The 12,113-nt window shown below is 32.8% G+C and overlaps 1 protein-coding gene across 1 annotated transcript; it reads right to left on the reverse strand.

Annotated features, from left to right (window-relative positions):
- Positions 1-5,618: 5,618 nt before the first annotated feature.
- LOC107484554 (GTP 3',8-cyclase, mitochondrial) lies at positions 5,619-11,714 on the reverse strand. The gene is made up of 7 exons (XM_016105112.3): positions 11,447-11,714; positions 9,983-10,215; positions 8,809-9,429; positions 8,438-8,613; positions 8,193-8,376; positions 6,769-6,837; positions 5,619-6,526 (listed from the first exon to the last, which is right to left on the reverse strand). Exons 2-7 carry the CDS (start codon positions 10,061-10,063, stop codon positions 6,443-6,445), a joined length of 1,215 nt encoding a protein of 404 aa, XP_015960598.1. The 5' UTR covers positions 10,064-10,215; positions 11,447-11,714; the 3' UTR covers positions 5,619-6,442.
- Positions 11,715-12,113: the final 399 nt, after the last annotated feature.

The following is a 12,113-nucleotide window of genomic DNA, read 5'->3' on the forward strand; positions in this document are numbered from 1 at the left end:
TAGACGTGCAAGGATTTTATTTACATATAATTGTAACTCAATATAATTTCAGAGTGGGGAGTTATCCACATCCAAAGTTACAAATATGACAAACCAGATTCTAATTTTTTTTACATAAAACTCCTGTTGTAAAAAAAATCATCACTCACAAACCACAATTCCTACAAATATGAAATTTTTCAAAAATAAACTAGGTTGAATAATTTTTCATTTAAAATTGATTCCAGGTAAAAATTCAATTTGAGGTGAGTGCAACAACTCAAATAATTCAATGGTTTAACAAGCACAATTCTGCAAAATTAATTTTAGTGTAAAACATGAACCTCACTCCTCAAATTCTATTTTAACCACTTTCAAAGGATCAAACATAGTTTATTAGCCCTATCCCACCCAATAAATTGACCTCAAAGTCCAAATTACTCTAATTGGCCGAAAACACCTATGTTGTCCTTTTTTTGGATTTCTAATTTGTCGATTTCTTGTATCTCAAACCCAACTATCAAATTAGCTATTAAGTGAGTTTCAATACTTCAAAAAAATTTTAAATCATCCCTAAGAGTTATCTAATACCATAGGAGAGGCCAATTGGGTACCTAATGTAACATCTCAACTTTTGGTACTAATACTAAAATCATGACAAATACTAATCACCGGGAGCTACTAATCTGTTAATCTATGGGACTGTTTACTCTTCATACATAGTTTATTAGTATATGAGTTTGTCGCACTAATCGTGTATGGCTATTATATTGTGAAACGATAATACTAAGCATCAGGTAAATAAATAAAGCAGGTAAATATACACATATTAAACATGAACACAGATAAAAGACAGTCATTTCATATATAATCCCGCTAGGGCTTCTTATAGACATCGAGAAGGTACAAAGTCATAGCAACCCAAATTTAATCATCCATATTATATAATAAACAAATGTAATATGTATACATACAGACATATGATACCTCAAGTCTTGGCTCATTTAGAAACTCCTAATCTGGTACTCAGACTAACAAAAAAATCGTAAAATCTTGTCATTCAAGTAAAATGCTAACAAAAGAGAAGGAAAAACATGCTAACGTCCAAGAGCATCACATTGTTAGGTGTCATCAAAATGCAAAATATAATTTTGAGTTCCGTCGTCGATCACTTATGACCGTGGACACAGTGACGACCTAGTTTTTGAAAAGATGAGATTTTTTCCTGAAGAAACGGAGTTTTTCTAGAAGTTCAGTGAAGCAAGTACCTCCTAGCACTTCCACTGCATCATCGAGCACCTCAATTTGCATCATCATCAAGCAAGAACCTCTACTAAGCTAAGCTCGTCAACTCAGTCACGAAAAACCTAGTTTTGAGCCACTTCGGCTAGGAATTTCAAAATTTTGTTTTCCGTGATTAGTCTCAGTTTAGTGATCTGGACTCGAATCGCAAGAGAAAAGAAATAATAATATAATATTATTATTATATTATTATTTGACCTGCTTGAGTATTATTATATTATTATTTGACATGTTTCAGTTAAAATAGGAGATAAGTTTAGTAACATAATAATTGGGCTCAAAGTCTATTGGTGCAGGTTAATGCCAGCACTTTCTGAAGACTTTAGCTATGCTAATGCTTCATCATATACCTTCTATTCTCATACTTATCATGTTACTAGTGTTATTTATACTATTAGCTCAAATGTTTATCTCTAGATGTATTGTCTTTTGTGTTCTAATATATCTAGTTTTAGTAATTATCCTTTTGAGATATTTTTAACCAACTTCTGAGTGACTAAGCACCCTTAATTAATTCAGCTACTCCTTGCTTGACACCATATTCCTTCCTCTCCAAACCGAAAATAAGAAAGAAAAAAGAAAGAAAAATGGTGGAATTTCTGTGACCGTTCATGCTTCCAAGCTTAATTTCTTTCTCACCAAAACTCCAATCAAAATTCTAAACCAATTAAAGTGATCCTCTCTTCTTCTTCAAATTCATGCCACTTTTCAGGGATCAAATTCAGGTTTGGTGGCTGCTCTCCCCTCTTGTTTAGTTCGACTATGAGGAACCATGCTTGAACTTGTATTTTTTTATGTTTCTTCTTAGATCTCTTGCCTAGTTGACTTGTGAGCCATAAAATCACCATTTTCAGCAATATTAAGGAGAGAAAATCCTTTCTAACTAGCTACTGATGGTTTTGCCAGTTGAGGATCTTGAGGTTTAAAGTTGTTTTTTATTGAATATTAGGAGAAAAAGTGAACTAAGAAGCTTTCTTGGTGCAACTGGTTGGAGAAGCAGCAAAGAGGTAGGTTTGATGAAATTAATCTTGATTAATTGTATTCTTGATGAGTGATTGCTGGACTGTTTGTTTGTGCTTGATTTTGGGTGTTTATATGCTTGAAATATGTTGAAAGTTTGGTAAAAAGTGAAGCCAACAATTCGGTTTCAAGGTGCAGCTGAAAACGAATTGTTTACCCCAGTTTTGAAGCTTTATTTGAATTAGAATCTTGATAAAATTGATGTGATTTGGTGGCTGGAAAATGGAATTGAAAACTGAGAAAAATCAATTATTGAAAAGATTTAAAAACTAGTTAAAAATCAAGTGGGAATTTGATAAACTTTGATGAACAAATTCAGATTTCTTGAAGAACAAGAAACCCTAAGCTTTTGATTATTTTGTGGTCATTTGTAAATAAAAAAAAAATTGTGTTGAAAATTAATTAATAAAAAGTTTGGGGGTTAAAGTATAATATTCAAAAGTTCAGTGGTTAATGTGCAAATACTAAAATGTTTGGGGATCAAAATACAATTTCCAAAAATTTATGAATAAAATATTCTTAAATATATTTTAATAATAATATATTAAGATATTATTATTTCATTACTAATATTATTTTATTATTAATAGTAAAAATACAAATTTTTTTAAAAGCCTTAGGAAGACAACTTTAAGCACAGAATTTTATAATTTTTTTCATAAAATATCTATTGAGTGGCAAGAACATGTTAAGGAGACAGAGATAAAAGAGAAAAGGAACATTAAAAAGAAGATAAAAGTTAGTTAAGAAAGTGTACAAAGAATCATAATTGAACATTAAAGAGAGAAACAAAAACAGAATGTAGAGGCAAAGATTAACTAAGACATCAATTGATAACAAAATAGACGACGAAAAATGAATAAAGAAAAAGCGAACTGGGAATTAATAAAAGAATATAGTAAAAGTTGAGGAAAAGATTAAGGATGAAGTAAAGAAAAAATTAAGAGGAAAGTTAAGGAAGAGACTAAGGAAAGAGAATCAAAAGCTAATTGAATGACTTCGGTCATAAGGCTTAAGAGCTGAAGTAAGAAAATTAAAAAGATGAATGAAAAATTGAATGATGAAAGGAGAACTGTTTTCCAGATGTATGCATATCTATGAAAAGAATGGACATTCAACTGATGTAATTTCGGCCATATGATTTAAAGTCAACGGATGTGGCTTCGGCTATACGACTTTGTATGCAACGGATGCATCTGGAAAGCCATATCTAGGACTTGTGCCTAGGTAACATCGGGTTGCGGGTAGTCAACCGACACATGAGCTCATGACTTGCATAAGATAGACATGCATCATACTTGGTTGAACATCTTTCTCTGTTATGTTTGTTGTATGAATGTATGCTTTCTCTATTTATATTTTATTCTCTGTATTTTTTGTGTATCTTGCATTTCTTTTTTTGTACTCTGTGTTTCTATTTTCTCTATTTACTATACGTTTATGTTCTTTAATATATTACTGTCTGGTGATAACAACGGAAGCAATTAACTTGACTAATTAGCCTGACTCTAGTAAAAACTCTCCAATTCTTATCCATTTCTTTTCCCCTTTAGATGGAGGTAGGAGTGCCCTTTCGTAGTCTGCTAGTGATCATTCTATGAAAGAGTTCTGCTCTGAGTAGTCTTATGAGTCTAGAACGAGATTCATTTTCTGTTTATATATTTATATACCGTAAGACCAACCGACATCGGCACCCCGTCTATTTACGGACTCTAACCTAGATCCTCCATCAAGGCTATTGTTTTGTGGCTACTTGATGAAGCACCAGTGAGTTGCCCCACGACGACGTATGATCGTGCAGAGGAGTAGTAGACAACATTCTGGCCTTTGATGACATTCAACCTGACCCGAGTTTTGAAGACCAAGAACATACTTTTTCTCGCTTTTATAGTTTAGAGGGATTAGGTTAGGGTTGTTCTAATTGAGTTCTATATTCTAATAAAGGTTGGATAAATGAATGTTGTTAACTACTTGAATGTACCTAAGAGTGGTTGTTTATAATTGTTTTACCTGTTATTATTTGTAAATAGATTAATGATTTCGTTTACCAACTCAAACGTTTTAAAAGAAAAAATTATCTTGCAGAACAATTACGTTTTAACAACAAATTAGGCTCATATAATAAATAATATTAAAGTTAAGAAAGACAAGTTGGTAGTGTTCAACTTCTAGTATGATCATGATATATCAAAAATTGGGTCGTTACAAATACTCTTTGACTAAAGTTGGATGGCTAGAAAGGACCACCAAAATGCAACACAGAAAACAAAAAAAAAATACATGATTCACGCACATAGTGTAAATAATTTTTATACTACTGTAAAAGATTTTCAATAAATTTAATTGCCTAAAGAGTTTTTTACTTAGCATTATGGAAAATATATGAAATGTTTTATGTTTATATTATTTTAGAAAAGCTTACGAATGAAAAACAATAGAAGTACATTGACAATGATGGGTAAATATAGAAATAATAGATATCTAAATTATTTGGTAGGAATATCTTAGTACATTTTTAATGAGTTCAACTAAGAAAACAATTATTTTTTGGCCAATATTAACTAATATTTTTCATAAAAAATATAATTTTTAAATTTTAAATTTGAAATACTAAATTTTAAATTCTAAATTCTAACTATAAATACTAAACTCTTCCAAGTCACCAAAAAAACTCTCCAAAAAGTAAAAATTAAAAAACTAATTTTATTATAAAAAAGTTTATTAACAAAGTTAAAAGTTAGTTTTTCTATACCTTTAATTTTGATGCACCGTCCAATTACATAATCCTATATTAGTAAAAACAACCTCTCACGTTGACTTCGTAAATGCATTCAAAAAAACAGATGTGATTGCACAACTATGTAAAACGCTTTACATTGTCAGTACATCAAAATTAAACTCTTTTTTAGTATATTATACACAGAAAAAGTGACCTCTTTAAAATTAAAGAGACGATAAGGAGAAAAAGAAAAATGGTTTCAGAAATAAAATAAATTTCGCTTTGTTGATTGTTGGTCAAGTCATTCTTTTACCTCACGTAGATTTTATATTTCAACTCACAAATACATCTATAATGTGTTTTGAGTTAATGATTCAAAGAAAAAAAAAATAAGACAACAGAGGAGCTTCAAGAGGAATTATAAATTCATATTTCACTCTTGGAATAATTTTCTCCCATCTTCTCCAAAACCTCTCTTCATGAAACACACCTTTAGTAAAGAGTAAGAGAAGCAATGCTTTAGCAAAACCATGATGATGTAAAAAACCAGCAATGATAGACACTTGAGACACGGTTACAACCAAATTCCTCTGAAGAATTTACACGAATTGTCCATCCCGTTTTAGAATAATTTTATCCCAAAAAGTTCCCCACTTACAAAGGCAGTTCATTTTCTAGTCACAAATTCACAATGCCTCAACTGTTATAGTGCACTGTGCATTATCTGACACTGTAGATTTGGTTTGTTACAACCCACCTAGCTGCATAGAATAATGTGTCGATTATTGACCCTCAAATCTGGCTTATACAAACAACAAATAAATAACCTCAATTTTATAAACAACACATAATTATCTTGATAATCAACACATGATCTGAAAATGTAGGCCGAAAAACATTTGACCAAATATATACTAAAGTAAATAGACAAAACTGTATCACTCCATAAGGAGAACGATCAGGACCTTCTTCTAGCAGGGGCAGCCATGGTTTTCCTTGAATATAAGCAAATTTTGGAAGACACACGACACCTAAACTTAGACACAAACACAATGAGGTACTTCGATTAACTACAGCTCTAATAATGCGGTTGAAGCTTTACAAGGAGAGGAAGGGAAAGAAAGATTTGAATAGACAAATCGACTTATAATTACTCTTCAAACTCTTCCTTTCACCACTTTCCCTTTAAAACCCCATCTCACAAACACACCTAAGAGAATGAACACCTAAGGGCATATTTAGTTTCTTCTTTCATTCAATGTTTTCTATTTTCATAATTTTGTAAAAAAAAAGAGTGAATATTGTGTTCATTTTCATGATATACTTTTTCTCTTGCAAATTCCTAAAAAAAGATAACATTATCACCAAGCAAACCTTAACTTTATGGAGTTAAGGAAGTGGGGAAGAGAAGATGATAAGACTTCATCCGCCAATATGTATCATAGGCCTATTTGCTGTCTTTGCAAGGTCAAACATTCCAGCATGCGAAGCTTTCTTCCTCTTCACCTACACCAAAGAGAAGACCAGAATACTCGAACATTATAGTAGAAGAACCTTCCAGATGACATAGCTTAAACAAGGAGTATATAACCGACTATGTTGCTACACAACAATATAAAAAAGCAATAACATGAAAGAAAATGTAATTCCACCATATTGGATGAGAAAATAAATCCTGATAGATAAATTAAATTTCTAAATTATCATGATGAAATTTTGAATCCTAGCAATAATCAAAAAGTGCATACCGCTGCTGCTATTATCTCCCTAAGCTCATCATCCTCTGCACCATGTCGCAAGGGATCCCTTAAGCTAACCTGCAAGAGGACAAGGCCGTGTTAAAATATCACAAAAATCTCTTGCTTAAAGTTACACACAACACATTAAATATCCAATCCAATATATATTTAATAGCCGATTTCTACTGTCCAGTGTCCATATCACTGCATAAATAGGTTTGGCCTGAACAGATAAAATCAACAGTCACAGTGTGCCTTGTAAAAGTTGGCGTTTATCAAGTTCACATGATCCAATATTTTTGTGAGATGCACTTTGCTTTCATGGCACAGTTTAGAAGAATATCCGTAAGCTGAGTCTAAGGTATAATCCTTGATGAAAATAGGAGTAGATGGTTCATATGATTATGCATCTAAGAAATTATTAGAAAGGAAAAGAAGAAAATGGGCATTCAATCTAAAAAATATGAAACATAATTTTTCATATCTAAGGTAAAATAAGGCTATCGAATTGCGGAACGGACCTTCCACCAAACAAGTCAAACAATGAATATACTCTACTCATCGGTGGTGACCAAAAAACTCACACCACTTAACAAAATATGCTACCTAACATCATGCATGATTCTAAACATCTGTCAAAAGCACACATTATATGTTATACCACATGAATAACTAGAATTTAATAGGAAAAGCAACAAGCATTGCTTAATCTAATAATTATACATTCTAGAGTTCAAGATAGCGAAGACAACCAGTGGTCCAACAGTGCACAAGTAGAGACTCAAAATGAGAATTAATTCATCTTCATGAAGCACAAGGAAAGGATTAAACAAGCTCTCACTAACTTTCCCAGATTACGAACAACCTTCAAAATTTAGTGAATAAATCCATTTTCTGCAAGGTAGTATAGACCTCTTACTTTCTAATATGAATTATTGAAAGTTATGTTAGTCACTCTATTAGGAATCTTCCCCAAAATTGAGAACAAACCATCTCAAGAATTCAGGACTGAGAGTAGAAATCATAGGCTCAATCATCAATGTTATAATATATGTTGCTGCCTATTCTTTCTCCCATTGTTCTGTAAAGCCATTGGTCACTAGTAGAAAGCAACTTATGGAACACAGCACAATGATGGCAAAAGATTTGCCTTAACATTACTCCAAATTTTATCCACCAAAAGCATCTGTGTATTTCTAATACCAACTCTAAATCCCGGCCCTTTCCTCACATTACCTAATGATCTCATTCAATACCCACTTCACTTTAAGAAACCTATAAAATCCTCATCAATGATAACATTGTAGATTCACTAGAAACATTAAATATTCCACATATATCTAACATCACACAGATACTCTTCAAATTGCAATTAACAATTATTGGTGACATGCAGAACAAAGTGAATTTCCACAGTAGATTATATGATTTACCTCTGAAGGACCAAATAGACACACTTTGAAGTTTCCATCTGCTAGTATTCGCAATCTATTGCAACCAGCACAAAAATGCTCCGTCATTGATGTGATAAATGAAACTCTACCTTGATGTCCATCTATTGCGAAATTCTTGGCTGTATCTGTTGGGTGATCCTGAAGTAAAAAAAAAAAAAAAAAAAAAAAAAAAAAAAAAAAAAAAAAAAAAAAAAAAAATCCAAGTGAGGTCTCCTGCAGAGTTCTACCTTACCACTCTATCCATCATTTCTGAGTAGGGTACAAGCTTCTTGACATTCCAAACATTTCCATCAAATGGCATGAATTCTATAAAACGAACATTAATAGGCTTTTCTCTTGTCAGATCAACGAAGTCACATATTTCATCATCATTAAATCCACGCATTACAACACAATTGACCTGAAGCAACAAACATAAAGGACACCTTAAAACACATCAATCAGTTACCTTTGAAAGTCTCACACAAGAATAATCCAACATAGAAATATGTACAAAAACTACAAATCAATGAAGAATTTCACAATTTGGCAAGGGAAGCTAATAACATGGGAGGTGTTCAAAAAGTGAAAAAACAAGACCAGAACCAGCAAATACCTTAACAGGATTATAACCAAGGTTCACAGCAGCATTAATTGAATTCATTACTTTTTCATGCCCTTTCCGTCTTGTCATAAACTCAAACTTTGCAGGTACCAATGTGTCCAAACTAATGTTCACAGAAGTAAGGCCACATTCTTTCAGCCTTGGAAGTTTTCTTGCTAGGGTTATACCATTTGTAGTCATGGTCAATGTCTCCAGTCCCTTCAATTTTGACAACCCCATGCATATATCTTCAATATCCTTCCTTACAGTTGGCTCCCCACCAGTCAACCGTATTTTATTTACCCCGGAACTTACAAAGAGATTTGCCAGTCGCAAAATCTCAGCATTTGTCAAAAGCTGAGCGTTAGGAGTTAGCTCCACGCCGTCTGCTGGCATACAATACTGACACCGTAAATTGCACCGTTCTGTTAACGATATTCTCAAGTAAGTGTGCAACCGTCCAAATGAATCTACTAGCATATCAGAAACAGAGTTATCCTTTGGCTGATTGTCAAGCGATGTAGCGCACGATGTTTCATAAGTTCTTGTGGAATATTCATTCAAGTTGCCACTGAAATTGACTTGACCATTGGTACTGCTAGCACAACGAGACCCCGCCTCACAATTCACCTGCTTTAGAAAATTTGCAGATTATCCAACCACAATCTCATAAAACAAAGACTTAGATATATCATCGCCACCACACTCCGGATTAATACAACATGGAATAAGAAGAATCTAATTATTAATTAGAATACTTAGACAAAATCCAAGGACAAAAAATAACAATTTTCATTAAGATGCAAATGGTTATCAATATTTACAACTCACTGCACAAAATTCCTATCAAGCGGGATTGGATAGAGAAGATTTATGCAACAGTCTTACCATCGCTTCGAGAATCAAAATTCGGCCATAACAAGGCACAAACTAAATGACTGACTGTGTTTTTCACCATAGAACTTAAAAGATTCTTGCAACTCTATTATCAAATTTACGAGTCATTGACAAGGACAACATAGATATGATAACTATGTTGCTAGTGTATGTAAGAACCCAAGAATCCATTTTCCTAATCCAGTAGAAAATTAAAATAGACCTTGATGATCAATTCATTTGCATGACCAAAGCTAAATAAATTGACAAAGTAAGCTACATATATAGTAAACGAGAGAAAGAGCAATACCAATAAGGACTTGGATTGTCCGAAGCCGAAACGCCAACCAGGGAATTTTGATAAGGAGCGCCTCATTATTGATGCAATCATCAATTAATAATAACAATAATAATAAAAACCAGTCACCGGAGAGATGGTAAAACCAAGGTTCTGAGAACTGAACCGGTCATCGAACCATTTTAGTCACTGGTTCACTGGTTTATTGGTCCAACCGGTCCAACCGTAATTCAACCGAAAAAACCCTTTTAGAATAAAATAATAAATAAATTATAAATATACATACTAAAATATAATTATAATCTAATATAAATCTTAAAATATCTTCCAAATTTAAAACACATGAAATGTCATAAATCAAAACCATATGATCTTATCAAAATACAAACTTAAGTTTATTTTTTTTAAACAATTCACAACCTTAATTCTCTATGATTTCTTTTGGAAAAATAAAATCCCATCCAAGAAGGAAACCATAGCTGTAAGTAATTGAGAATATTTGTCAAACTCAGCACCAAGACATAGAACAACTATACATATAGAACAGTACCAAACAATCCAATTCTCAATTCCATGAATCATAAACAAAAGGGTGTCTAAAATATCCATAGAATCAATCAAATTCAGCATTAAAAAATTATCAAAAACCAAATTTTGCAGTTAAACAGAATAAAGTAAAGATGGGATTTATACTCATATTCCCCTTCATCTTAAACCTTGTCTCATACTTTGTGAGTAGCAACACAAGCACAACCCAATTCAATTGGAACACCAGACTCAGAACTATCACTCTCCAAACCTATGTGACAAATTCTACAATCCCTCTCCACTTTGTGATTAGTATTATTATTAATATTATTAATAATATTAACATTGCCAACTAATAAATGGATATTGAAGCTTTAAACTTTATTTAACAACAAGCTGTAACATGGCTCAAATAACAAATTAACCAATTTAATTAATACACAACTCCAAACACAGCAAGTAATCTACTTCATACACTCCTCAAAAGCAGTCCCAAATCATTTGCAATAACAGTGAACTATGCTTCATAAACTACTCAAATTATCAAAATCAGAAACACGAAACACACGATTTAGAATCTACAGAGGCATACCAATTTCAAGAAATGCATAATTGGCACAATTTATCAAGTATAGCAAAGCTAAGTTCTCAAAGAAAAATTTTAATTGAACACAAAAACACAGCACAACAGTCAACAGAGCACAGCAGCGAAGAAGACTGAAAACAGGCATATCCCACATGCAACACTTAGTTTCAAAGGATTCAAGCCTGAAGACCCCATCACCTTCTGCAGATGAATTATCAGAATCATTAACAAGGGAGTAATTCACAGTAAAAACAGCAAGATTCACAGATTAATTAACACTTATTCAACAATTATTCATCCCATAACAAGTTCACAAATTAACTAACAACAATTATTCAATAATTATTATTAAAAAAAAATACCTAGAAGCTAGAAGCCCTAGAACAGAGCAAAGAAGATCCTGAGCAAGAGGGGGTCAAGGGCACGACCGAAGGGATGACAGGTGGAACAGAGATAGCACCGGCGACAATGGAACAGAGCTGCGTGACGGTGCTTGCAAAGCTGAAACAGTAACTGCACGATGGTGGAACAGAGCTGCACGATAACGACGGTGGCTTCAAAGCTTGTTTCGGCGACGGCGGCGGGAGATGGACGGAGGTGAGGGAGTGAGATCGATGACGGTGAGAGGAAGGAGGAAATGAAAGTGTTTATGGCGTTGCGGTGTTGGTTTTTGCAAGTCAGAAGATAACAGGGTGACTCGTGTGAGTCAAAGACAACGAACCTGGCAGTGCCGCCTATGATCCCAAGGTTTTGAGAACCGGATTGGTTGTCAAACTGTTCTAGTTACTGGTTCATTGGTTTATTGGTCTAAAAAGTCTAATCGGTGATTCAACCGAAAAAATTATTTTAGAATAAAATAATAAATAAATTATAAATAAACATCCTAAAATATAATTATAGTCTAATATAATTTTAAAATATCTTCGAAATTTAAAACACTACATAAAATATCATCAACCAAATCCATATGATCTTATCAAAATACAAATTCAACCGTTAAATAGTAAAAAAAACATATCCAAATATTAA

This window comes from Arachis duranensis, chromosome 1 (genome assembly GCF_000817695.3).
Source record: "Arachis duranensis cultivar V14167 chromosome 1, aradu.V14167.gnm2.J7QH, whole genome shotgun sequence".
Taxonomy (NCBI): Eukaryota; Viridiplantae; Streptophyta; class Magnoliopsida; order Fabales; family Fabaceae; genus Arachis; species Arachis duranensis.

What these genes read in the sequence shown, in the direction of transcription:
- LOC107484554 (XM_016105112.3), bottom strand. Translation starts at nt 10,063, where the DNA reads ATGATTGCATCAATAATGAGGCGCTCCTTATCAAAATTCCCTGGTTGG. An exon ending in GACAATCCAAGTCCTTATTG is followed by an intron (nt 9,430 to 9,982) that starts GTATTGCTCTTT and finishes AATTTTCTAAAG; the next exon opens with CAGGTGAATTGTGAGGCGGG. An exon ending in GGGAGATAATAGCAGCAGCG is followed by an intron (nt 6,527 to 6,768) that starts GTATGCACTTTT and finishes TCTTTGGTGTAG; the next exon opens with GTGAAGAGGAAGAAAGCTTC.